At 36.1% G+C, this 23,898-nt stretch overlaps 1 protein-coding gene across 11 annotated transcripts in view; it reads right to left on the reverse strand.

The window, feature by feature from the left end:
• LARP4 (La ribonucleoprotein 4) overlaps nt 1-23,898 on the reverse strand; it is a gene marked incomplete at its 3' end in the record, with an annotated part of 65,003 nt that overhangs the window by 31,567 nt on the left and 9,538 nt on the right. For 6 of the 11 annotated variants that reach the window (XM_084877385.1, XM_084877383.1, XM_084877387.1 and 3 more), the window contains 7 exons: nt 16,998-17,145; nt 16,247-16,399; nt 13,392-13,467; nt 6,920-7,056; nt 5,651-5,754; nt 2,288-2,398; nt 597-650 (listed from right to left, as the gene is read on the reverse strand). In XM_084877385.1, the coding sequence (XP_084733511.1) occupies nt 597-650; nt 2,288-2,398; nt 5,651-5,754; nt 6,920-7,056; nt 13,392-13,467; nt 16,247-16,399; nt 16,998-17,145 (783 nt within the window). Of the gene's footprint in view, nt 1-596; nt 651-2,287; nt 2,399-5,650; nt 5,755-6,919; nt 7,057-13,391; nt 13,468-16,246; nt 16,400-16,997; nt 17,146-21,573; nt 21,676-23,898 lie in introns of all 11 variants that reach the window. The other 5 variants (XM_084877379.1, XM_084877380.1, XM_084877381.1 and 2 more) reach the window with 3 other exon arrangements.

Raw genomic sequence — 23,898 nt, forward strand, 5'->3', positions numbered from 1 at the left:
GAGAAAAAAATTAAATTAGACCACCTTATATTGTATCAAATTAATTTCAGATGTTTCTAAGTCATAACTCCAATATATAAAACTTAAAAGCTATTAGGAGACCCAAAAGAAAATCTTTACAGCCTCAACCAGGGAAAGGAGATAATATTGAGAAGAGCCTTAGAGGCAGAGGAAATAAGATGACAACTGGCAAAGAGCTTTATCTGTAATATAAAAAGTAATAATAGCACTTTCCATATAGCAATGAGATTTACATATGTCAAGTTCTTAGAATAGTGTCTGACATATAAGATTATCTAATAAGAGTAATCTGCAAATTGACCATACCTCCGTCACACCCACAAGCCACGCCCACAGATCTAGGATTATCTTATCTAACTAAAACTTCATTACTGTATGAAGTTATGCTTTAGAAAAGAATTGCTGTATATAAAATGTTTCAATGTCCCATAACTAATTTTCTGAAGTAACATGTCACATAAGTCAAAAATTTCTTAAATATCATTATAGGTTTTAGAAGATATTATCCATTTGTGGTTTTAAAATCCTCAAATCTTCCTTGTTAGATGCTAGTATTAATTACAAATGTTTCTTACCATGATTGGCTTGCCCTGAAATGTTTTAACTTCTTCTCTCAAATATTTAAAAGCCTGTTAACAAAACAGAAAGGAACTTCCATCAGCATTCAAACATTTCATTAAGGCCATCTTTATTCTATCCTGAGTTTGGTATTAGCAACTATCTCTAAACAATAAAAGAATAATGAAGGTGATCCCATTATACAGGTGATATGGAATGAAAAAGAAAAAAATTTAAGGTCTCAGCTATAGTTCGTATTTACAGTAGATGAGCTACTATGGATTACTGCAGATAAAATGCACACAATTCAAAACAGACCCAAAATGTCACTAATTTAAAAAAAAATGTATATATACTTATATTGATTTCAGAGAATAAGAGAGAGGGATAGAGGTAATAGAAACATCAATGATGAAGAGAGAATGATGAAGAGAGAATCACTGATCACGTGCTTCCTGCACATCCCTAATGTGTCCTTACTGGGAATCCAACCTGAACCTCCTGGTTCGTAGATTACACTCAACCACTGAGCCATGCTTGCTTGGGCAACATATTTTTTTAAATGGTTCAATAAGACAGCTTTCCAAGGTAAAAATTAAAAAAAAAAAAAAAAAAAAAAAAAAAAGGCCTTGGCCTGTTTGGCTCAGTGGATAGAGCACTGGCCTGTGAACTGAAGGGTGTTGGGTTTGATTCCAGTCCAGGGCTGGTACCTCAGTGACAGGCTTGATTGCAGCCCCAATCAGAGCATGTGCAGGAAGCAACTAATTAATGTGTCTCTCTCACACAGATGTTTCTTTCTCTCTGTCTCTCCCGTTTCATTCCACTCTCTTAAAAAAAGAAGAAGAAAAAAAAAAAAAAAAAAAGATCAACAGAAAAATATTGATTTTGTACAGAGAGGAAGGGAGAGGACACATTAGGGATGTGCAGGAAGCACGTGATCAGTGATTCTCTCTTCATCCTTGGGCAAGGATTAATAGAAAAAGACACCGGTTTGGCTCAATGGATAGAGAGTCGGCTTCGGGACTGAAGGGACCTGGGTTCGATTCCGGTCAAGGGCATGTACCTTGGTTGCGGGCATATCCCCAATGGGGGTTGTGCAAGAAGCTGCTGATCAATGACTCTCTCTCATCGATGTTTCTAGCTTTCTATCTCTCTCCCTTCCTCTCTGTACAAAATCAATAAAATATATTAAAAAAAAAAAAAAAAAAAAAAAAGACAAAGAAGTAACACACACAGATACACACACACACAAACAACAACAACAACAACAACAACAACAACAAAAAACAGCAACCCTGAAACCAAAAACTGAAACAACAAAAACCAATAAGAGGTTTTAAAATGCTATTACACATGTTTCTGTTTCAAAGAAATAATACTTTTAAGTAGGACAACATTATGTGTAAAATCATAGTATCACAATTTCAAGAATCAGAAAGTTAACATATTTACTGTAGGCCTACTATGTAGTAGAAACACTAACTACTAATATGTAATTTCCAAACTCCCATGTTAATTTTTTTGATAGAAATTAACTTCTCAAATTAAAACAGATGATCAAAAATAAAACCATTAATCAGCAAAACCAAAAAGATGAAGAAGTTGCTCAAGAGTCTTTATAAACAGTGCTGTAAGCATATATTTTCTCAATTAAAATATACCACTTTTATCACTAGGACTGAAATTAGAAGAAAAGTTTTATTCTCACCTGTTGTGCATCTGTGTCAGACTGGAAAGTGATATACCAATTGCTATTGTGTGCAAACTCACAGCTTATCACCTTGGGGCAATTTTCATTCTTGAACAAAGCTTTCACTTCCTAAAAAAATAAATAAAATAAAAAATCGAAACTTTAGCTAATTCTAAAAAAAATCAATAATAGGTATTTCTTTTCCTTACTTTTGGTCTTTTCTATTTCTTTACTTGTTAACTGCTTTATGGCTTCTACCATTTTTCTATTGAGAGCAGATTTTATTCAGAAACAAAAACATGTATAGTTATAGCATAAATATTGTATATGATTTAAATGGAGCCCTACTTTATAATAAAAACTGAAGTATTTCAGCACTTAGTGGCAAGCTAAATTTTTCTTACAGAAAAATCATCATGCCACAAAAAATAAAAAATGGAAAGAAAGGAAATGTATGTCCTCCTTTAACATTTTCTAGGTGCTAAGTATAGGGGAGCCTCAGTTCTTTAATTCACTCAGGGAGGCTGCTCGAGAAGCCATTTGTTTAAAAATTAAAATCATGTTTTCACATTAGAAATAATTTAAATTGAATTAATCTGTTTCAGTTATTGTTTTTACCTTTCTTAAATACTAGTGGCCCGGTGCACAAAATTAGTGTACATTAAAAGGGAATTAATTAGAGGAAATACTTTAATATTGCTATTTACCCTTTCTCTATAATAGAAGTGTCAGAGATGAAAGAAAATTAGTAAAATGTATATGAAAATCTCCCTCCTGTCAAGAGTCTGGGGCGTGCCACAGGGCCCAGAGTCAAAGTCCCCACCCACCACCTCCATGCACTTTGAAAATGCAGGAGACCCAGACCTGGCAAGCCCCACCCTCATCAAGCCCTGCCTGGCAGGGGGGAGGGCGCAGCCTCAAGTCCCCTGGCCTGGCGCCAGGGTTAGGGGTGCAGCCTGAGGTTCCCCGGCCCTGCCCTGCACCACAAAGTCTCAGATCCCTGCTGATCAATCACTATGGCATCACAGCATGACAATTATTCGCATATTAGCCTTTTATTATTATGAATAGTACATCTAATATAAGCTAACTTTTCATTTATCACTGCTATTCCTTTACTCAAATCAACAATTTTTCTACTTATTCAATTGTCTGATTATTGTTTTGTGTGCAGTTTCACACCCTTACAGTAACATTAGCACTCTTGATGGCCTCTAAATGTTTAAAAGTTGTGCTAATCTTCAATTTCCCCAACAACAAAAGCATTCTCCCCTTTGTTTGTTGCCTGAGAGATTTTTTGTCATGGTGAAGTATCAGTATGAATGGAACCAGGACTTTCTGATTCATACCTTGGTGCTCGCTCAATCACTGAGCAACATTGGCAGGACCCATATCTCATTTTAAGCTGAATTTTAGTTTTTAGGGCCTAGGTTGACATTCTCTGGCTATTTTAATAATCTGTACTTGCTCTCTTTCTTTTTTTTTTTAATGTATTTTTATTGATTTCAGAAAGAGAGGAGAGAAAGAGAAACATCAATGGTGAGAGAGATTCATAATCAGCAACCTCCCACACACCCCACACTAGGAGCCTACAACCTAGAATGGAGCCTACAACCCAGACATGTGCCCAGACCTCCTGGTTCACATGACAATGCTCAACCCTGAGTCACGCCAGCCGGATATACTTTTTTTAAGGAACAGTATGTTGCTGCCTTGTTCCTTTTATTTAATGTTTTCCATGTGTTGACTTATAGTGATAATGATAAAGATGGCATGGCTCAGGGTTGAGCATGGTCCTATGAACCAGAAAGTCATGGTTCAATTCCCAATAGGGGCTTGCAGGAGGCAGGCAATCAATGATTCTCTCATCATTGATTTCTCTCTCTCTCTCTCTCTCTCTCTCTCTCTCTCTCTCTCTCTCTCTCTCTCTCTCCTTTCTATCTCTTTCTCCCTCCCCCTTTCAGAAATCAACAAAAATATATGTATTTTTAAATTATAGTAATGTCTAAACTTAGAATGCTTTTATATGCTTTCTACTGCTCTTTATATACTAACTTCTCACAAAAATTTTATGAATTACTTGTTACTAATATCCCATTTAACAAATGAGAAAAAGGAGGCAAAAGAGGGTGAAGTTAACTTTTCAAGGTCATAGAACTAGCAAGTAAAAGGACTAGAATTCAAATTGAGGCAATTTTGATCTAGAATTCAGGCTTGCATATACTCTACATTGTTTCTTAATATTGCAAATATTCTTCCTATTCTGCAATCTTCCTTTCAATTTGTTACTTTTGACATAGTTCATAATTTTAAATCAAAGATTTCGTGAGAGATTCTTTTCCAATTTCTCTCACTGCATTCTGGAGATATAACACTAAATGAACTCTGAACAAAAAGATGAATATGTTAGGTGGCAGAAATCTATCAGTAACTGATTAATTCTCCTCTTCTCAAATTTACTATGCCTTAAGCTGACAATTCAGTGCGAAGTTCTCTGGCTTAGTGGTTAAAAAACACAGGCTTTGAAATCAGAGAGATCAAATTCAAATCCAGACTCTGTCATCTGAACAGTCCATGTGTCCTTAGCAAACTTATTTAACCATACTAAAGCTCAGTTAACTTTGTCTGTAAAACCTGAAGCTTTAAATAACTGAAGTATATTAGACAATACTTTGAAGAACCTAATTATCAAGAAAATGCTATTATAAATACATTGTTGTATAAAAGAGCCTATTTCTGAATTATACTACTTCATTCAAGCATTATTTTACTTTTGGACCTATACTATAGTATCTTTGTTTTAATATACAATTTTTTTTTTTTATTGTTTTCTGAGGAAGGAAGAGGGAAAGACAAATAGAAACATCAATGATGAGAGAGACTCACCGCTCAGCTGCCTTTTGCATTTTACACACTGGGGATTGAGCCTGCAATCCAGGTATAAGCCCTGACCTGGAATATAACCATCCTAGCTCATAGGTCAATGCTCAACTACTAAGCCACACCAGCTGGGCTGCTGCAATTTTCCTTTATATTTTGCTAACCAGACAGGTTAGTCCTGACCCATTAATTCTTATTCATATTTTTCTTCATTTCTTTCAGATGAATCTCAAGTTTCCAAAAGCACCTGTTTATATTTTAATTGCCATTTAGTCAAATAAATATATTGAAAGTTTCAATCTCCCCTACTTAGAACATACAATCGTATCTTCTTCCTCCCTCTTCCCCAATCTTCAAAAATTTCGGTTTACTAAACAAGTTAGTATTTATCCTATTCACAGAAACTGATATGAAGACACTGACACACTTTGCTTGTTTATTTTAACTCCTCTAACTCAAAAGGTAAAGGATACTTAGCTTTAACAATTCTTAATAATTTACCTCTATTGGTGTTGTTTCAGGAATCTCTCTTAGAATCACGATACAACGCTTATGACTTGGTCTCACTTTCTCACCCTTCTCATCAACTTGTACCATGGGAGAAGCTGAAATTTTAAAAAAGATGTCATTCAAAAGTGACAAGTAGACAGTAATGCCATTAAAAACAAGCTATTCATTTCTATTTCCAACTAATTAGCAGAAGTTATTATCCCAAAGAAATTAAGTTGTAAAATCAAAGAGTAAAGTTATAAAATATTTTGAGATTATAACAAAGAACATTGTCAAATATTATTCTTTGAACAAAATCAGAGTACCTACTTTCTGACTTGCCACTGTGTTGTGGTTGGAGGGAAAAAGCCTTCAAGGAACATGCAACACATATATAACAAGGCAATTTCTCCATATAAATTTACCACATTATTTATTCCCTATTTGGGGGAATGCAGTAAGTCTTAATATGTTAAGAAACTCTTCTTAAAATTACAGTCTAGTTTGAGTGGTTTGGCTCAGTGGATAGAACTCAGCCTATGGACTAAAGAGTTCCAGGTTCAATTCCAGTTAAGGGCACATGCCCAGGTTGTGAGCTTGATCCCCAGTAGGGTCTGTGCAGTAGGCAGCCCATCAATGATTCTCTCTCATCATTGATGTTTCTATCTCTCTTTCTCCCTCACCTCTCCTTTGTGAAATCATTATATATATATATATATATATATATATATATATATATATATATATTTATTTATATATATAGAGAGAGAAGTGCTTACACCAAGAATTACATAGATTGTTTCATTTTTAAGAAATAATGTCTACAAACCAGACATTATTTCACAAAATGTAGTAAGTCTATTATTGCACTTGCTATATTTAACTTTTAAACATTTCCAGCAACATATTTCATTTAAAAAATTAAGATCTGCCTTTATTCAGTCTAGTACTTGTTGTGTGTGGGTATGTGGTATATGTAAAATGTACTACATGGGTTCAAAAGTTTGAAATAGATTGCTTTAAAGAGTGTGAAAATGATACATAAAACTTTCTAATAGCCCAGAAAACTGAGATTTAATTGCTTATATATGTAACTGGGTATCAAGATTAACAATGAAGGTATAAAACTGATAGAGAAGCTATATACCAGTCAGTAAAGATAAATGATTGGAATACAGTAATAAAAAATTGGAACTTAAAAACAATTCTGTCGAATCAGAAATGAAAAGAACATTTAATTTTTTTACTTAAAGAGTGAGTTAAAAGGTATGCTTTACATACATCTCAATACTTCAAGAATTAGATCCGGGTCTGTGGTTAACTTTTTTATTGCTTCCATGTTGGCAACTGTCCAAATTGGAACGAACTGATCACTATCCATTTGAGATATCAGGTAAAGATCCTTAGACAAATTCTCTCTGGGGGAAAAAAATAAACATAAGCAACAGTCCTACAAAACAAACAATTCCTTAAAGTACCTAAAGAGATGCCGTATTCACTTTTGTCACTAAGAAAATAAAATTATGCTACAGAAATAACACAATTATAAAAATATATAATATACAATAAATGTGCTCTAACAACTTCCAGAAAGATTCTGAATCTCCAAATACATTGGGACCAATAGTTTATTGTTGCCCTTTTTATTGAATTTATTCAGGTGACATCCTAATTAAAAGCAGCAAGAGAAAATATTAAAAGCAGCAAGAGAAAAAGTTAATTGCCTACAAGGGAGCACCCATACAATTGTCAGCTGATTTCTCAACAGAAACTATGCAGGCCAGACGGAAGTGGCAAGAAATATTCAAAGTAATGAATAGCAAGATCCTACAACCAAGATTACTCTACCCAGCAAAGTTATCATTCAGAATGTAAGGTCAGCTAAAGAGCTTCACAGATAAGAAAAAATTAAAGGAGTTCACCACCACCAAACCAGTATTATATAAAATACTGAAAGTTATTCTTTAAAAAGAGGAAGAAGAAAAAAGTATAGATAAAAATTATGAACAGCAAATACATATCTATCAACAAGTGAACCGAAAAACCAAGTGAATTAAAAATCCGAGGAACAGAATAAATAGATGAATATAACAGAATCAGGGGCATAGAAAGGGAGTGGACTGACAATTCTCAGGGGGAAAGAGGTATGAGAGGTGCAGGAAGAGACTGGACAAAAATGTACACCTACGGATGAGGACAGTGTGGAGGAGGTAAGGACAGAGGGTGGGGTGGGAACCAGGTGGAGGGGAGCTATGGGGGCAAAAAGGAGAAACTATTGCAATAATCTGAACAATAAAGATCAGGCAGGCAGGCGAGCAGCTAGGAGCCAACAGTCCCAGATTACAAGAGGGATGTGCTACCACTGGTAAACTGCAGCTGGACATCACTCAAGGAGTCCCTGATTGGAGAGGGTGCAGGTTGGGCTGAGGGGACACCCCCCCTTGCACCAATTTTGTGCACCAGGCCACTAGTTGGTTAATAAAATTTTACAGGTTTCAGGTGTACAATTCTATAATACATCATCTGTATATTGTATTGAGTTCAACACTGCAAGCCAAGTCTCCTTCCATCACTATTTATGCCCCCTATATTTTTTTCTACCACCCCTCACCCCTTCCTTTCCCTCTTGTAATCACCATACTATTTATTGTCTGTATTGCTGAGTTATTTTCTTTGTTTTGTTTTTTGCTTAATCCCTTCAATTTTGGGCCCAACAGTTTTGAATAAGGAATTTTATGGAATTATATTAATATGAAGAGGCTTTAGTATAATATTAAATTTAAAAGTATGTCACAAAGTATTATATAAAAGTGTAGTTCCATCTTATAAACACTTTATCACTGATGTTAGAATATGCAGTTTAAGCCATGAGTTGGAATGTGAAAGATTTTAAGTTTCTGAATGTTAGCATTTGTTTATAAATGTTTATTTTACATTTAAGTAATAAATTTAAAATATTAAAAAAATTAAGACTATGCCTTGGCCAGTTTGGCTCAGTGGATAAAGCGTTGGCCTGTGAACTGAAGGGTCCCTGGTTCAATTACAATCGGGCATGTACCTTAGTTGCAGACTCCTCCCCAGCCTGTTCAGGGAACGTGCAGGAGGCAACCAATTGACTTGTTTCTCTCACATGGATAATTTCTCTGTCTTTCCAAAACTCTCTAAAATTCAAATGAAAAATGTCCTGAGGTGAGGATTAAAAAACAAAACTTTTACACAGTGGTAGTATCAGAGCCAATGAGGTTTATCTAAGGCGTGATTATTGCTAATTAGGAAAAAAAAAATTAAGACTAAAAATTCTTTTAAGATACATTTTACAAAATATGTAGCTCTGACCGGTTTGGCTCAGTGGATAGATCATCTGCCTGCAAACTGAGGGGTCCCAGGTTCGGTTCCAGTCAGGGGCATGTGCCTTGGTTGGGGGCACGTCCCCAGTGGGGAGTGTGCATGAGGCAGTTGGTAGATGTTTCTAGCTCTCTCTCCCTCTCCCTTCCTCTCTGTAAAAAGGTCAATAAATTATATATATATTTTTTAAAAAGTATGTAAACACTTTTATCGTACATATAAAATATTATTTAACAAACTGAAGTAAAATGAAATCCCTATCTTGTTCACATCAAATGTTTGAAGCAGTCTGGTTATAAATATCAAGAAGTCTATGCTTAAAAGCCACCTTCTTCTTCTTTCTTTTTTTAAAATATATTAATTTTTTACAGAGAGGAAGGGAAAGGGATAGAGAGTTAGAAACATCGATGAGAGAGAAACATGGACCAGCTGCCTCTTGCACACCCCCTACTGGGGATGTGCCCACAACCAAGGTACATGCCCTTGACCAGAATCAAACCCAGGACCTTTCAGTCCGCAGGCTGACGTTCTATCCACTGGTTTGTAACAAACCGGTTTCGGCAAAATCCACCTTCTTAATGATCTATTTAAAACTGAAACCACCCAAGTTCTACTGATGTCCCTTCCCTTGCTTATGCTGCTCTATTTATTTAATATTTTTCCATAGTGATTAACACATAACACTTCTAATTTGCTTATTTATTACTTTTACTGTTTTGCCCCCCGACCTCCCCAGCCAGAAAGGGCCTTTGTTGTTCAAACATGTTCCAAAGCCCTAGTGCTTGGCAAAGAGTAAGATCAAAGGCCTTTAAATTCAAATTATATTAAAACAGAGTAGTAATTACATTTTAAAGGTTACAAAAGTCAACAGGTGGTAGTTATTTGTTTTGAGAAGAAAACTGAGAATACAGGGAAAACCAGTAAAGGTTAAACTCAATTCAACACCAAAGGAGAAACATAGTTATATCAGCATCACCCTAATAAATAAAAAAACTTTTTAAAAATAAGAACTTTAAAAATGGGAGAGAGACATCGATTTGTTGTTCTACTTATTTCTGCATTCTTTGGTTGACTCTTATATGTGCCCTGCTGGGGGATATCAAACCTGCAACCTTGGCACACTGGGACCACATTCTAACCAAATGAGCTGAAAAATTCTTTAAGAACTTGAAAATAAGACAACAATAAAAATATTTGCATAACTAAAAAGTTGTAGCCTGAATTTATTCTGATTTTTAGCAGGTCTATTCTTATAAAACACTAGTGGCCCGGTGCATAGATTTGTCCACATTGAAAGGTAATTAATTAGAAGCAATATTTTAATATCACTATATGCCCTTTCTCTATCATAGAAGTGTCAACCAAATTCACACAAATTCACAAAGGACAATGACAGATCGAAATACACATGTACAATTGGCACCAGTGAGAGCTTTATATGTATCATGTATGCGCGAGTCCCACCCTGATTGGTTAATTGGGGGCAGATCGGGGCTGGGCTGGCTGGGGGAAGCGGGTCAGGGACTGGATCAGGCTGGTTGGTTACCCCAGTGCACATCACAGCCACCAGTCATTCTGCCTTTCAGTCACTGGGCTTTTATATATATAGTGTCAAACCCTTAAAGAAACTATACTCCACAGAAGTAAGTCAACTTAATGGATGTAATATCTAGGTTTGAATAATTAGGACTAATATATGACATGTACTGATGGCCATTTTGCTGACCTACAAATGTCAATCAGTCACCCGGCTGGTTTGAACTGTAACACCATGCTGAGCAAAATGTGGTAATTATTGCAAACAAGAGCTTCCACTGCAAAACTAAAAAGGCTTGAAACAATTATGTGTTCAAAGATAAAAGAAGAGCTGTGGAAGCTACAAGAACAAAAATGAATTCCAGAAAGATGATCTTTTTCCCTGAGGGCATTTGCAGATCCTGGAGCAGAGTAAAACCAGCAAAGCTTTCAGCAGTTGCACAGGACTGGCATTATGGATTCGAAACTAAAGAAGCCCTCCACCACACAACTGTGTTTACTTGAGTTCCAAGGACAGAGATGAGAGATTGGAAGTCAAGTTGAAAAGATAAAATCTCTGTGTCTTGTGGAAGTTCCAGGGGGAAAAAATGAACCTTGCATCAAACACAAGACAGGTTTCCTCCACAAGACATTTGCCCGATTTTAGAGCTGTATCAGGTAAGAGGCTAAAGAGCTAATCTCAAGCCTCTGAGGAAGACAACTAAATCTTCCTTGATGTTTCAGGACTGACATAAAAGAAAACCACCAGCTTCTAAATCAAAAGCCTGAGAAGTCCATGCCTAAGGAATATACATAAATTAGAGATGAACCCAATCTAATTAAAATGGCTGCTCAGCCCTAACCTAGCTTGATTCCTAACTGGGTTGAAGCAATCATTTTGCTTCTGCCTACCAGTAGAAAGCTCAAATCTTTTCTAGAGGGAAAAATTATATTACAGCTCCTAGCTTCTTTTATAAGTAATGTCCAGCATATAATCAAAATTTATGACATGCAAAAAGGCAGGAAAATTGTGACAGAATCAAGAGAAAAAACTCAGAATATTAGCAGACACACAAATGTTCCAGCTAATAGGCAAAGATTTTAAAATAACTATTACAAGTATGTTACAGAAAATGAACTGTATATGACTGGAGAAAAGAAAGCCAGAAGGTTCTTGCTTTTATAGTAGGACCAGTACCAGACTATGAAAACAAGGAAAGGGAGATGTTTAGGATGAGGAATCAATTAAACCTAAGCTGAGAGTGTACTTTGTCTAAAGAAATAAAAGCCTTTTTCCAAAAGCAGCCTGAGGTGACCTCTGAAAATAGTTCACACTTCACTTGACCAAGAAAACCCCATAAAATCATGCAAATCAGGAGGTTCAAATCATCATGTTTGCTTTAAAAACACGCATGAGGCCCTGGCTTGGTAACTCAGTTGGTTAGAGTGTTGTCCCAATACACGAAGATTATGGGTTCAATCTCTGGCCAGGACACATACAAGAAGCAATCAATGCCGAAACCGGTTTGGCTCAGTGGATAGAGTGTCGGCCTGTGGACTGAAGGGTCCCAGGTTCAATTCCGGTCAAGGGCATGTATCTTGGTTGCTGGCATATCCCCAGTAGGGGGTGTGCAGGAGGCAACTGATGGATGTTTCTCTCTCATCGATATTCCTGACTCTCTATCTTCTCTCTCCCCTCCTGTCTGTAAAATATCAATAAAATATATATTAAAAAAAAAAAAAAAGCAACCAATGAATTTATAAGTAAGTGGAACAACCAATAGATGTCTCTCTCTTTCTCTCAAATCAATTAAAATTGTTAGCCTGGTCAGTGTTGCTCAGTAGTTGAGTGTTGACCCATGAACCAAAAGGTCACAGATCGATTCCCTCAGGACACATGCCCAGGCTGTAGGCTCAATCCCCAATAGGGGGCATGCAGGAGGCAGCCAATCAGTGATTACCTGTTATCATTGATGTTTCTCTCTCTCTTTCACTCTCTCTCTCCCCCTCTCTGGAATCAATCAAAATGTATTTTTTTAAAAAGGCATCCAAGAGAAATTTCATTATCTTTCTACTGAGAATAGAATATCCTTTGCATATATCCAATTGAAGCAATGTCAAACTCACAGCCTGCAATGAATATTTTTGTAGCCCAGCCAATATAACAGTATGTAAGAAACATTTTAATAAAAATTTTTAACTTAATTTTTACAATATCCTATTACACAGTTATAATAACAAACTACAACATTCGCTAATGACTGATCAATGGCATTGCATTCATTTCTCTTACGCCCCTTACACGCAGGCGCTCCATTTCTCTTCATTAATACCAGCACTGGATATTTTAGCGCCAATTGCCACATCATTAGTCTTGTACTGACTTGTTTGGTGTGCGCATCAGGAAATACTTTGTTTTGAGAGAATTAAGAAAAATAGTTTTCTTTGCCTTACACTTATTAATTTGTGCAGTTATTCAGTGTCTGGTAAGTTAATGTTCAAGAAAAATTAGTAATTTTTATTAAAATATTCTATTATTTTATGTTAACGATTACTCGTTTATTTCAGCCCTTTCTATTTAGCATGTCTCTATTGAAAGAAACCTATGTTTCTATAAAAATTGAAGCTTTTGTTGTTTTGTGTTTAATTTGTTTGTTTCGCAGCCCACATAAACTTCAACCTTGTTTATTTGGCCTGTATTAGCCTTTCAGTTTGACATGCTTGAAGATTATATCCTTAAATCTAGTTAAGAAATATAAAAGAATGATACCAGAATACATAACTGAAGGAAATTAAAACCACCATTCTTTCAGGTATTTTACATCTAACAACCAAACAATAAAGAAAAAAAAAAAGAGAGAAATATCCACACAAAAAGGCAGTGATAGTATACCGTGAGAAACAGAATTCTAATTGTTTCTTCAGGCATTCTTTTAGGTCTTCTGTGGAAATTGCTGAATTGCTTTCTCCTAATGGTAGAAAACAAGAGGGAAAAAGTTAATACAAATTACTATAAGTGGTTAACTTTACATATTGTTATACTCAGAGTAAATCACAGAGTAAATTCATAAAATTAAATTATTTTTTTTTACAATTGAGATCACTCAAGGTCCAACTAGTAATTTCTTTCAACCAATCGATTCTTCACTCTTTACAGATTTCATCAGTTTAAAAATGTTTATCAAGTAATTAACAAAGCACCATTAATGCTATACTTATTGCTAACATATTGTACAATACTACCTTAAATACTTTAAAAATAATGAACAAGATTTGATATTAATCTAAATTTAATGACTAACTAGACAAAAATGGGATATATACACACACAGTACATCTGATATTGGTCACACTCATTAAACTATCTTTCTCTTTTTTTAATGTTTTCATTGACTTTTTAGAGAGAGGAATAGAGATAGAAACATCAATGAGAGAAAGCATCAATCGGCTGATTCCTGCACACCTGCTACTAGAGATCAAGCCCACAACCTAGGCATGTGCCCTAACCAGGAATGGAACCATGACCTCCTGGTTCAAGTTCATAGTTCAATGCTCACTACTGAATCACACCAGCTGGGCTCAACTTCTATCACTTAATATTTTTTTTTCACTCCTTAATTTTAGTACACCATTATCCATTATCTTCCCATGAATATTTAAAGTACTCAAATGTCCAAAAGACCAGATCAACTCTATAATAGTCTCCTATACTTTCTATTATTTAAACCCAGAACATGAGCCTTTTTTGGGGGGGACTCAAACTATCTTACACAAAACATTACAGAGTCAAAGCATACAATTTGTCCTTTTTTTTTGTTTTAAATTCTCACCTGAGGACATGCTGGGAGGAAGGTAGGAAGGGAGGGAGAGAGGGAAAAGAAAGAGAAACATCAATGTGAGAGAGAAACATTGATTAGTTGCCTTCTATATGCTTACTGACTGGATAATCAAACCTGAAACCCAGATACTATATGTGCCCTGACCAGGAATCGAGCTAGCAACCTTTTACTGCCCAGGATGACAATCAAGCCACTTGACTGAGCTGTCCTCTTCTTCAAAAGCATTAATGATTAATTTATTTTAAATGTACAGACAATAGAATATATATATAAAGATAAATTCTGCCCTGGCTGGTTTGACTCAGTGGATGGAGTGTGGGCCTTTGAACTGAAGGGTCCCTCGATCGATTCCAGTCAAGAGCACATGCCTGGGTTGTGGGCTCGATCCCCACCCAGTCAGGGGCGTGCGGGAGGCAGCTGATCCATGATTCTCTCTCATCATTGATGTTTCTCTCTCTCTCTCCCTCGAAATCAATAAAAAAATATTTTAAAAAGAAAAATTCTGGTCAAGATTTAACCATTACGTTATCTTACTATTCAAAATTCAGTTATATACTAACTTCATTAAAATAAATATAAGCATTCTATTTTTATGTAAATAGAATCCTTCTAATACACAACTCGTCTATTCAATTACTAGCTAAATGAGCAATAACTTCATTTAACCTTTCAATATCATTATAGCAAATTTATTAAAATATCAACTGTTTGCCACATCACTTAAACTAATTCTATGTTCAAAGTAGCCAGCCAGTAATGCCCAGCCATCATGGCTCAGTGGTTGAGAATCCACCTATGAACTAGGAGGTCATGGTTTGATTCTCAGTCAGGGAACATGCCCGGATTGCGGGCATGACACCCAGTGTAAGGTGTGCAGGAGGCAGCCAATCAATGCTTCTCTCTCATCCTTCGGGTCTCTATCTCTCCCTCTCTTTTCCTCTCTGAAATCAATAATATATTAAAAACTAAGGCAAACAAACAACAAAGTAGCCACTAGCTAGGTATATTAGACCTTAAGTAGAGAGTAGAGACTACTACCTTAAATTATTATATGGAAATACCATCTCATTCCACTTCTGAAATCAACTTAAAAACCAACAAATTTTAAAAGTCTAGTGCAAATATTTATAACAAATAAGAATATTGAAGACAAAGATTTATATACCTTGAGTGAAGGCAAAGACAGAAATGCCTACCCCCTCCCATTATTTTCCAAAGAGACCCTTCAGAAATTAGAAAAATTAAGTTAGGTCAAGAGGACTTATGGTCCAATTTTAGTTTCCTTTAGATTTCATCCATTTTAAATCCAATCAACTACTAATCCATAAATATTAAGTGAATATTAAAAAGAGAAAAACACGTCTCACAAGTTAAGTTGTAGTGGAACCATATTTTTAATACAGCTTTTTTCTTATAATTAATCCCTGCAACTTCAAATTTATAAATGCATTTCTCAGTAACAAAGTGATGGGTCATGGGAACAATGAAGTTCCAGTGTCAGATTTCACCCATAAATATTTAGAGGGGGAAAAATGTGATGAGAAAATTGACAGAACTTGCACTAATCCCAACAAAATTGGATCCTATGAAAAATTGTAATTTAGGTTTCTTTCAACTATTTTGAATATTTTTTCCCTTCATCTTGAATCTCACTTTCTTTTAATAGGAAGTTTAAAGTTAATATTTTTAATATAATTTTCACGTATAGCCATTTTAAAACAGTATTTATGGATATCACCTAATAGCGTTTTATTAACATAAACTTCTTTCACAATAAGAAAATAAACTAATCAATCCACAATTTAATTAGAACAATGATAAGTAGACTCGGGGGTGATGGTGGGAGGTGGATGAGGTAAGAAGACTAGCATACTGAATTCTCATTTAATCAATAAAACCTAAAGCTTACCGGAAATGTCATATATTTGGTAACTCAGGTCTTCTGGCGCTAAAATCATTCCATTAGTTGATTCTTCAATGCCTGTAGAATTTCTTGTGGTTTCACAAGATGAATACATTACTTCATATTCCTTACACATATCATCTGGAAGCTCTGTATTACCTGTATGAAAGAAAACATACTGAAAATAAATAGAAATTCTTCCAATCTTATCTTTAGGAACTATGGGCCCTATGTCTTATATAACAAGATTTCAGGGAATCTACCAGTTGGTAAAATGTCCACATGATATTAAAGGTTCTCTTCCGAAGGGAGTTAAGTTTTGACAATTATGGATAAGCTAAAATGGTTAACAATAGCTTAAACTTATATAGCACTATCTATGTATCAGACAACTTAATGCACTTTTACTCACTAAATTCTGTCAAAATTATTACTATTTTTATTATTGTTGTTTAATTTGTAGATTAAGGACACAAGGATGGGAAAAGTAAGTCATTTGTCCAAGGTAAAATAAGTAGTAGATCAACACTAATTTGTAAATAACATTAAATAAATGGACTTAAAGGCTAGACACAAAGATATAGTTTCTGCTTGAAATTGGTGACCATTCATACTAGATATGAGAATCATATACAAACTACACTTATAAACATATTTAATCAAATAATCAAAGGATATACCCTAAAGTTCTCTAAATTAATTTGGGGATATGTTTAACGAAAATGTGTTTTGTTCTGACAAAATGTTTAGAACTCACCCTCAGGATGAGACCCAGATGTTGCTGATGTTTCATGCCAAGAGCTTTCAGTTCCATGAGTTACTGGCGTGACATCAGTATTTCCATGAGGAATTTCTTGCCACACTTTGGCATTAGGATTTAAACCAGTTCCTTTAGATGTTACCTGCTAAATAATCAAAGGATGTACTTGTAAACTTTAAAAGTCAGTGCACTAAAAAAACAGACTTAGGTTTTTCATTACTTAAATGTGAACTAAAACCCAATATTAAATAAATTAATGATAAATAAATATTAAATAAGTAATATTTCTTAAGTTTTTGGCTTAATTTGATAATATAAATCCTTTTGAGTAGATGAACTTGAAATGTATCTACGGTATATAAAATTTGCTACTATATAATAAAAAATATCTCTATACAATACTATTAATATAGAAATACTGCTTTACCTCAATCTACTTGCAAATGTCATAAAATTTATTCAAACTATTCACATATCTTTGACATTAGTATGTGTCTGTGTATCTAGAGCAAATTTTTGAGTTAGTATCTAGAGCGGTTTTACAGATTATACAATTTTTATTGCCATCCAAACTGATACAGACCTTTGAGTCTGATTCTACTGCTGGAAATTAATTTCCTCCCAAGTCAAAAACAGCAATCTGCCTTACATTAATGTGCTTTTCCAAATTTGTCCTGAAAGTGTATATTCTTTTTTAAAAATTGTTTAGTGTTACAGATGTTCCCTAATTTCTTCCTCCTGCCCCTTGCTTTCTAGCTATTGCTTAAAGACCACAACGTAATTATGTAAATTTACCACCTAAAATCTTTTTCATACCTCATGTAACCAGAAACACAAGTGAAAAGTAGAAATGTATCATAGCATAGAGGGTGGGGAAAAAGAGTATTCAAAAGATGGAGAAGAAAGCAGCATGCACAAATACACTTCTCTCACTCATTCCACCAAACTGGGCTTGTTCCTTCTCAAATACATTAATGTCTTTCGAAATGTACTTCCTTTCCAAAAAGTTATTTTTAAAAAATATTTTTTAATATATTTTATTGATTTTCTTACAGAGAGGAAGGGAGAGAGATAGAGCTGGAAACATCGATGAGAGAGAAACATCGACCAGCTGCCTCTTGCACACCCCCTATCAGGGATGTGCCCACAACCAATGTACATGCCCTTGGCCGGAATCAAGCCTGGGACCTTTTAGTCCGCAGACCGACGCTCTACCACTGAGCCAAACCTGTTTCGGCTTTAAAAAATATTTTGAATTGATTTCAGAGTAAGGGAGAAATAGAAGTATCCATGAGATAAAAACTCCGATCAGCTGCCTCTAGCACGCCCCTCACTGGGGATCGGACCTGCAGCCGGAGCATGTGCCCTGGCCAGGAATGGCTCATAGGTCGATTCTCAACCACTGAGGCATGCAGGTAGGGCCCAGTTATAGGCCCTTCTCCTGGATGGCAGCACCAGAAAAGTGCATTCAAAAGAAAAGGTGCTTTCAAGCATATACTTAAATTCAGATTTCATGAAAAATAACTGGTACACACTGAGCCAAATATCAGGAGGTTGTTATAAATTCTGTCTACATTAAGGGAGTTCTTACGACTGACATGCATCATGGGACTAAAAAAAACAAAAAACAAAAACCAACCACAAAAATCAGCCCTTAAGGTATCACTAACACTGAAAAATGGGCAGCCAAAGCAGGACTCCAGGTGGTGGAACTTCAGAGCCCCCAGAGTTGCTAAGAAGACTCAGCTTCTGGGAGGCCTAACTATACTTCCTACAACTGTCCCAGGAAATTCCCCAGTAACCTTTAATAAAGTGGTGGTTGTTTGTTAATCCTCACTGAAAGATATTTTTTCATTGATTTTTAGGAGAGTGAAAGGGAAGGGGAGAGACAGAAAGAGAAACATAGATGTCAGAGGACACATCAATTGGTTGCCTCCCACCCCTATCCGGACCAATGCCAGCAAAAGAGCCTGCAACCGAAGTAGGTGCCCTTGACTAGAATCAAACCAGTGCCCCTTCAGTCTGTGGCTAACACTCTATCCACTGAGCCAAACCAGCTAGACAATAAACCTGTTTTGTTGTTGTTGTGAATCCTCACTAGAGGATATTTTTCTATTGACTTAAGAGAGTGGAAGGGAGGCGGGGAGAGACAGAGAGAAACATAGGTGTGAGAGAGACATTGATTGGTTACATCTCACACACACCCCAACCTGAGCCCCTTACTAGAGCCCCAGATCAGGACTGGGGATCCAGCTGGCAACCAAGTCATGTGCCCTTGACTTGAATCGAACCTGGGACCCTTCAGTCTGTAAAGCAATGCTCTATCCGCTGTGCCAAACCAACTAAGGCAACAGACCATTTTTTTACTCGAGTTTCCATACAATGCAACTATCATGACTAACATGACTTAGATGTAGGAACCAATGAAACATTGTTTAATTGAGTTTCAACTAAAACTCAATTTGGGGAAAAAGGAGAACACTCAGAACAATGTCCTTATCCATGCCAAGGTACATTCATATGTTGGGAGTAAGGGCTGGGTCTACACAGTGGTTGTAATGGCAGTATTCTATCACTGACACTGTTTAGAATTGCCAGGTATAGGATAATTATAAGCATATGCCTTTTAGTCAATGTATTGCTTTAAAATTCTCTACAGACGGCCGAAACCGGTTTGGCTCAGTGGATAGAGTGTCGGCCTGCGGACTGAAGTGTCCCGGGTTCGATTCTGGTCAGGGGCATGTACCTTGGTTGCGGACACATCCCCAGTAGGGGGTGTGTAAGAGGCGACTGTTCAATGATTCTCTCTCATCATTGATGTTTCTGACTCTCTATCACTCTCTCTTCCTCTCTGTAAAAAATCAATAAAATATATTTAAAAAAATAAAGTAAAATTCTCTACAGACAATACACCCCCTTTCTGCCTTCACCACAGCAGTACCCTCCCATCACCTTACCTCTGGAACTGAGCTGACTGAATATGATATGGGAATTTATGTACAACTTAATTTCTGACTGATGCAGAAAAGAACTGAGTTTGTGAGAGGCCTAGCTTCCCTGCCCTGTAAAGAGCATTTAACTTGTTACTAAGCACTTTAATAGAAGAAAAGCTATATATTGGCATACCCTCCTACTCCCTCACTTTCCTTAATTCTGAAAATATAAGTTATGTCCCTACCTAAGAAAATGGCAAATAAAGACTACAGTTCTCAGCAAAACTTATAAAATTGTTACATGGTAGTATGTTGCTTTAGTAAAATAAAATAGGAATTGTTAGTTTCAGGACTGCTAAAAGCTTTTACAATAACATCAAAATCAATAATAAAGTGTCAAACCTTGCAGGGGAGGAAAAGTATTTTTGAAGAAGCACCATTTGAATAATCATAGCAAAATCTTAGATTAGAGAGGTTAATTCACAATTACTTCATAGCATAATTAGCTCAGGAAGGAAAAAAACTAGTTTTCTTATTACAACCAGGACAGGTACCAGGTATTTAAAAATCTCTATGGCAAGAGAGGGTTGGACCTGCATTTCCATCGTTTGCCCACCATCCAGAACTGAAATGTCATTGCTGACATGTACACATAAGGAACTGTTTGACATTGAAATTGGGTCTCCAAAGAACCGTTGGCCCAGAAAGAAACTCACTACAGACTGATTCATATGTCTTTCAGCATAGCGATTATTGCTTGTCTTGTTTTTTATTCTATTATTTCCAGTAGGACATGATCTCACTCATCTAAGGGAAATGGTGAACAACATAGACTGATGAACAAGAACAGACTGAGATAAGGAGCCATGGGTCAGACTGTTGGACCTCAAAGGGAGAGTGAGATAAAAGAGATCAACCAAAGGGCTTGTGTGCATACATATGAGCCTAACCAGTGGTCAAGGAAAACAGGGGGGTGGGGGGATGAGTGGGGGTGGGATGGAAGATTGGAATGGAGGGTTGAGGACAAATATATGATACCTTAATCAATAAAGAAATAAAAAAATAAAAATAAATAAAAATCTCTATGGCATAATTTTAGAGGCAAATTAGCAAACAATGTGTACAGTACCAAAAGTATCTTATCAAGGATTTTGTTGCTGTTTTTTGTTAATCCTCACCTGAGGATATTTTTCCCTTTAATTTTTTAGAGAGAATGTTAGGGAGGGGGAGAGACAGAGAAAGAAACATTGACCTGAGAGAGACACATTGACTGATTGCCTCCCACACAGGTTCCAACGAGGGCTGGGGATTCAGCTTGGAACAGAGGTTCCAGATGTGTGCCCTTGACCAGAATTGAACCCTCGACCCTTCAGTCTGCAGGCCAACGCTCTAAGCACTGAGCAAACCGGCAAGGGCTTATGGAGGATTTTTAGTTGTAATTGTGCAGAACACACTCTGGCTAAATTACAGAGAAAGGTAATCTATTAAACGGTAGTGTCGCTATCGCTGTCACTAGAAGGGCTGAAAAAAGCAGATGCAAAGATAACATCACCCAAAATAATCTTGCAGAAGCGGCTTGAAAAGAGCATCAGCCTGTGAACTGAAAGGTCCCAGGTTCGATTCTGGTCAAGGGCATGTACCTTGGTTGCGGGCACATCCCCAGAAGGGGGTGTGCAGAAAGCAGCTGATCGATGTTTCTCTTTCATTGATGTTTCTAACTCTCTATCCTTCTCCCTTCCTCTCTGTAAAAAAAAAAAAAAAAAAATCAATATATTTTAAAAATTAATTATACAGATAAATTTATAGGTATGTAAAAACAGAAAACAAAACAAAAAAAAAAAAACCACACACACACACAAAACAAAGCAAAACAACAACAAAAAAACACAGAAAATGTCTAGAAAGTTATCCCAATCTGTTAACAACAGAAACTAAGATAATTTGCCAAACGGGAAATGTGTAAAAAGACAACAAGGGATGGTTAACTATAATGTATCATTTTTACCATTAAACTACTTTATGTCACTTTTGACCAAAAAATGCTGTAATCCACATAGCTTTTCTAAAAGCTGGCAATGTTTATCAAAAGCCTTAAAAATAGCTCTGGCTGGTGTGACTCCGTTGGTTGGGCGCTATCCCATGCACTAAAATGTTGCTGGTTCAAATCCCTGGATTCCTGGGGCACAGGCCCGGTTGAAGGCTCTATTGCTAGTGAGGGTTGTCTAGGAGGCAGGCAATTGATGTTCCACTCCCACACGGATGCCATAGAGATTATAAAAAAAACAACAATCAATGAAAGTATTGGGGGGAGGAAATGCCTCATACGTTTTTGATCTAGAAATTCTTCTCAGAAGAGATATGCAAAAGCATAGAAGTACAAGAATGTCCACATTAATTTTATAATCCTGAAAAATTAAAAACATCCAACTGCTATCATCTGAATGTTTGCACACCTGCCCCATTCATGTTAAAATCCTAGCGCCAATGTGCTGGCACTGAGACCTGGGCCGCTGGGAGGTGCTCCTCTAACAGAAACCCACTGGGCTCCCTGGCCTTTCGCCGGTGAGGACACCGAAAAGGCATTCACCAGCGATGAACCAGAAAGCCCTCACCAAACACCAAATATGCTGGCACCGAGATCCGGACTTCCCTGAAATAAATTTATTTTGTTTATAAACTACCTAGAATGTGATTCTATTATAGTTTAAATTGACTTAAGATACCTACTACAGAGAATTTGTTCAATAACTATAGCACAGCCATTCATAGAATATTCCAAAGCCTTAAAACCAGACTGTATATAAAACTGGTAACACCTAAGTTCTGTGGACTGCACCGATGTCAATTTGCCAGTTTTTACATCATATTACAGTTATGCAAGGAGTTACTACTGGGAGAAAGCAGGCAAAATGTGCATAGAACACCTGTACATTTTGGGGGTAACTTCTTGAGAATTTATAATTATTTCAAAATAGTTTTTTTAATATTGTAAAAAGATGTACAAAATTTAATACTGTAAAGAAACTTGGGGGTGGGGTTAAGGCAAATTGCTATTTTATTTATTTTTTTTTTTTTTAATATATTTTATTGAGCCGAAACCAGTTTGGCTCAGTGGATAGAGCATTGGCCTACGGACTGAAAGGTCCGGGGTTCGATTTCAGTCAAGGGCATGTACTTGGTTGCGGGCACATCCCCAGTAGGGGGTGTGCAAGAGGCAGCTAGCTGATCGATGACTCTCTCATCAATGTTTCTGACTCTCTATCCCTCTCTATAAAAAATCAATAAAATATATTTAAAAAAAGAATATAATGGCATAGATTAAATAAAAGGCACTGTAAATTAAAAAAAATTAAAAATAAATATATATATATATATATATATATATATATATATATATATATATAATTGATTTTTTACAGAGAGGAAGGGAGAGAGATAAAAGTTAGAAACATCGATGAGAGAGTAATCAATCAGCTGCCTCTTGCACGCCCCCTACTGGCGATGTGCCCTCAACCAAGGTACATGCCCTTGACTGGAATCAAACCTGGGACCCTTCAGTCCGCAGACTGACGCTCTATCCACTGAGCCAAACCGGTTTTGGCCAAATTGCTATTTTATAAAAATAATGTAATTTTGTGAAATAATGCACAAGCATAGAAAAGATTGAGAGTGACTAAAAATTAGTGTTTTCAGTAGTTAACTCTGAGCGGCAGTGTTTTTATTTTCATTTTTGTACATTGTTTTATTTTCCTAAAATTAACATCTATTACTTTTACAACCAGAAAATATATAATGAAACATTTAAGATAGAAATAAAAGGATACATTAACAATATCCCAGAGCCTTAAAACCAGAATGATATAAAATCGTTCCTGGCAAGTGATATAAAAAACTGTTTCAAAGAAGCTTTGAAAGAACTTATCAATTGCTAAGAAAAGCACATACGAGCAAAATGACAATTCACA

This window comes from Pipistrellus hanaki (genome assembly GCF_964339955.1).
Source record: "Pipistrellus hanaki genome assembly, chromosome: 3".
In the NCBI taxonomy this organism is placed as follows: domain Eukaryota; kingdom Metazoa; phylum Chordata; class Mammalia; order Chiroptera; family Vespertilionidae; genus Pipistrellus; species Pipistrellus hanaki.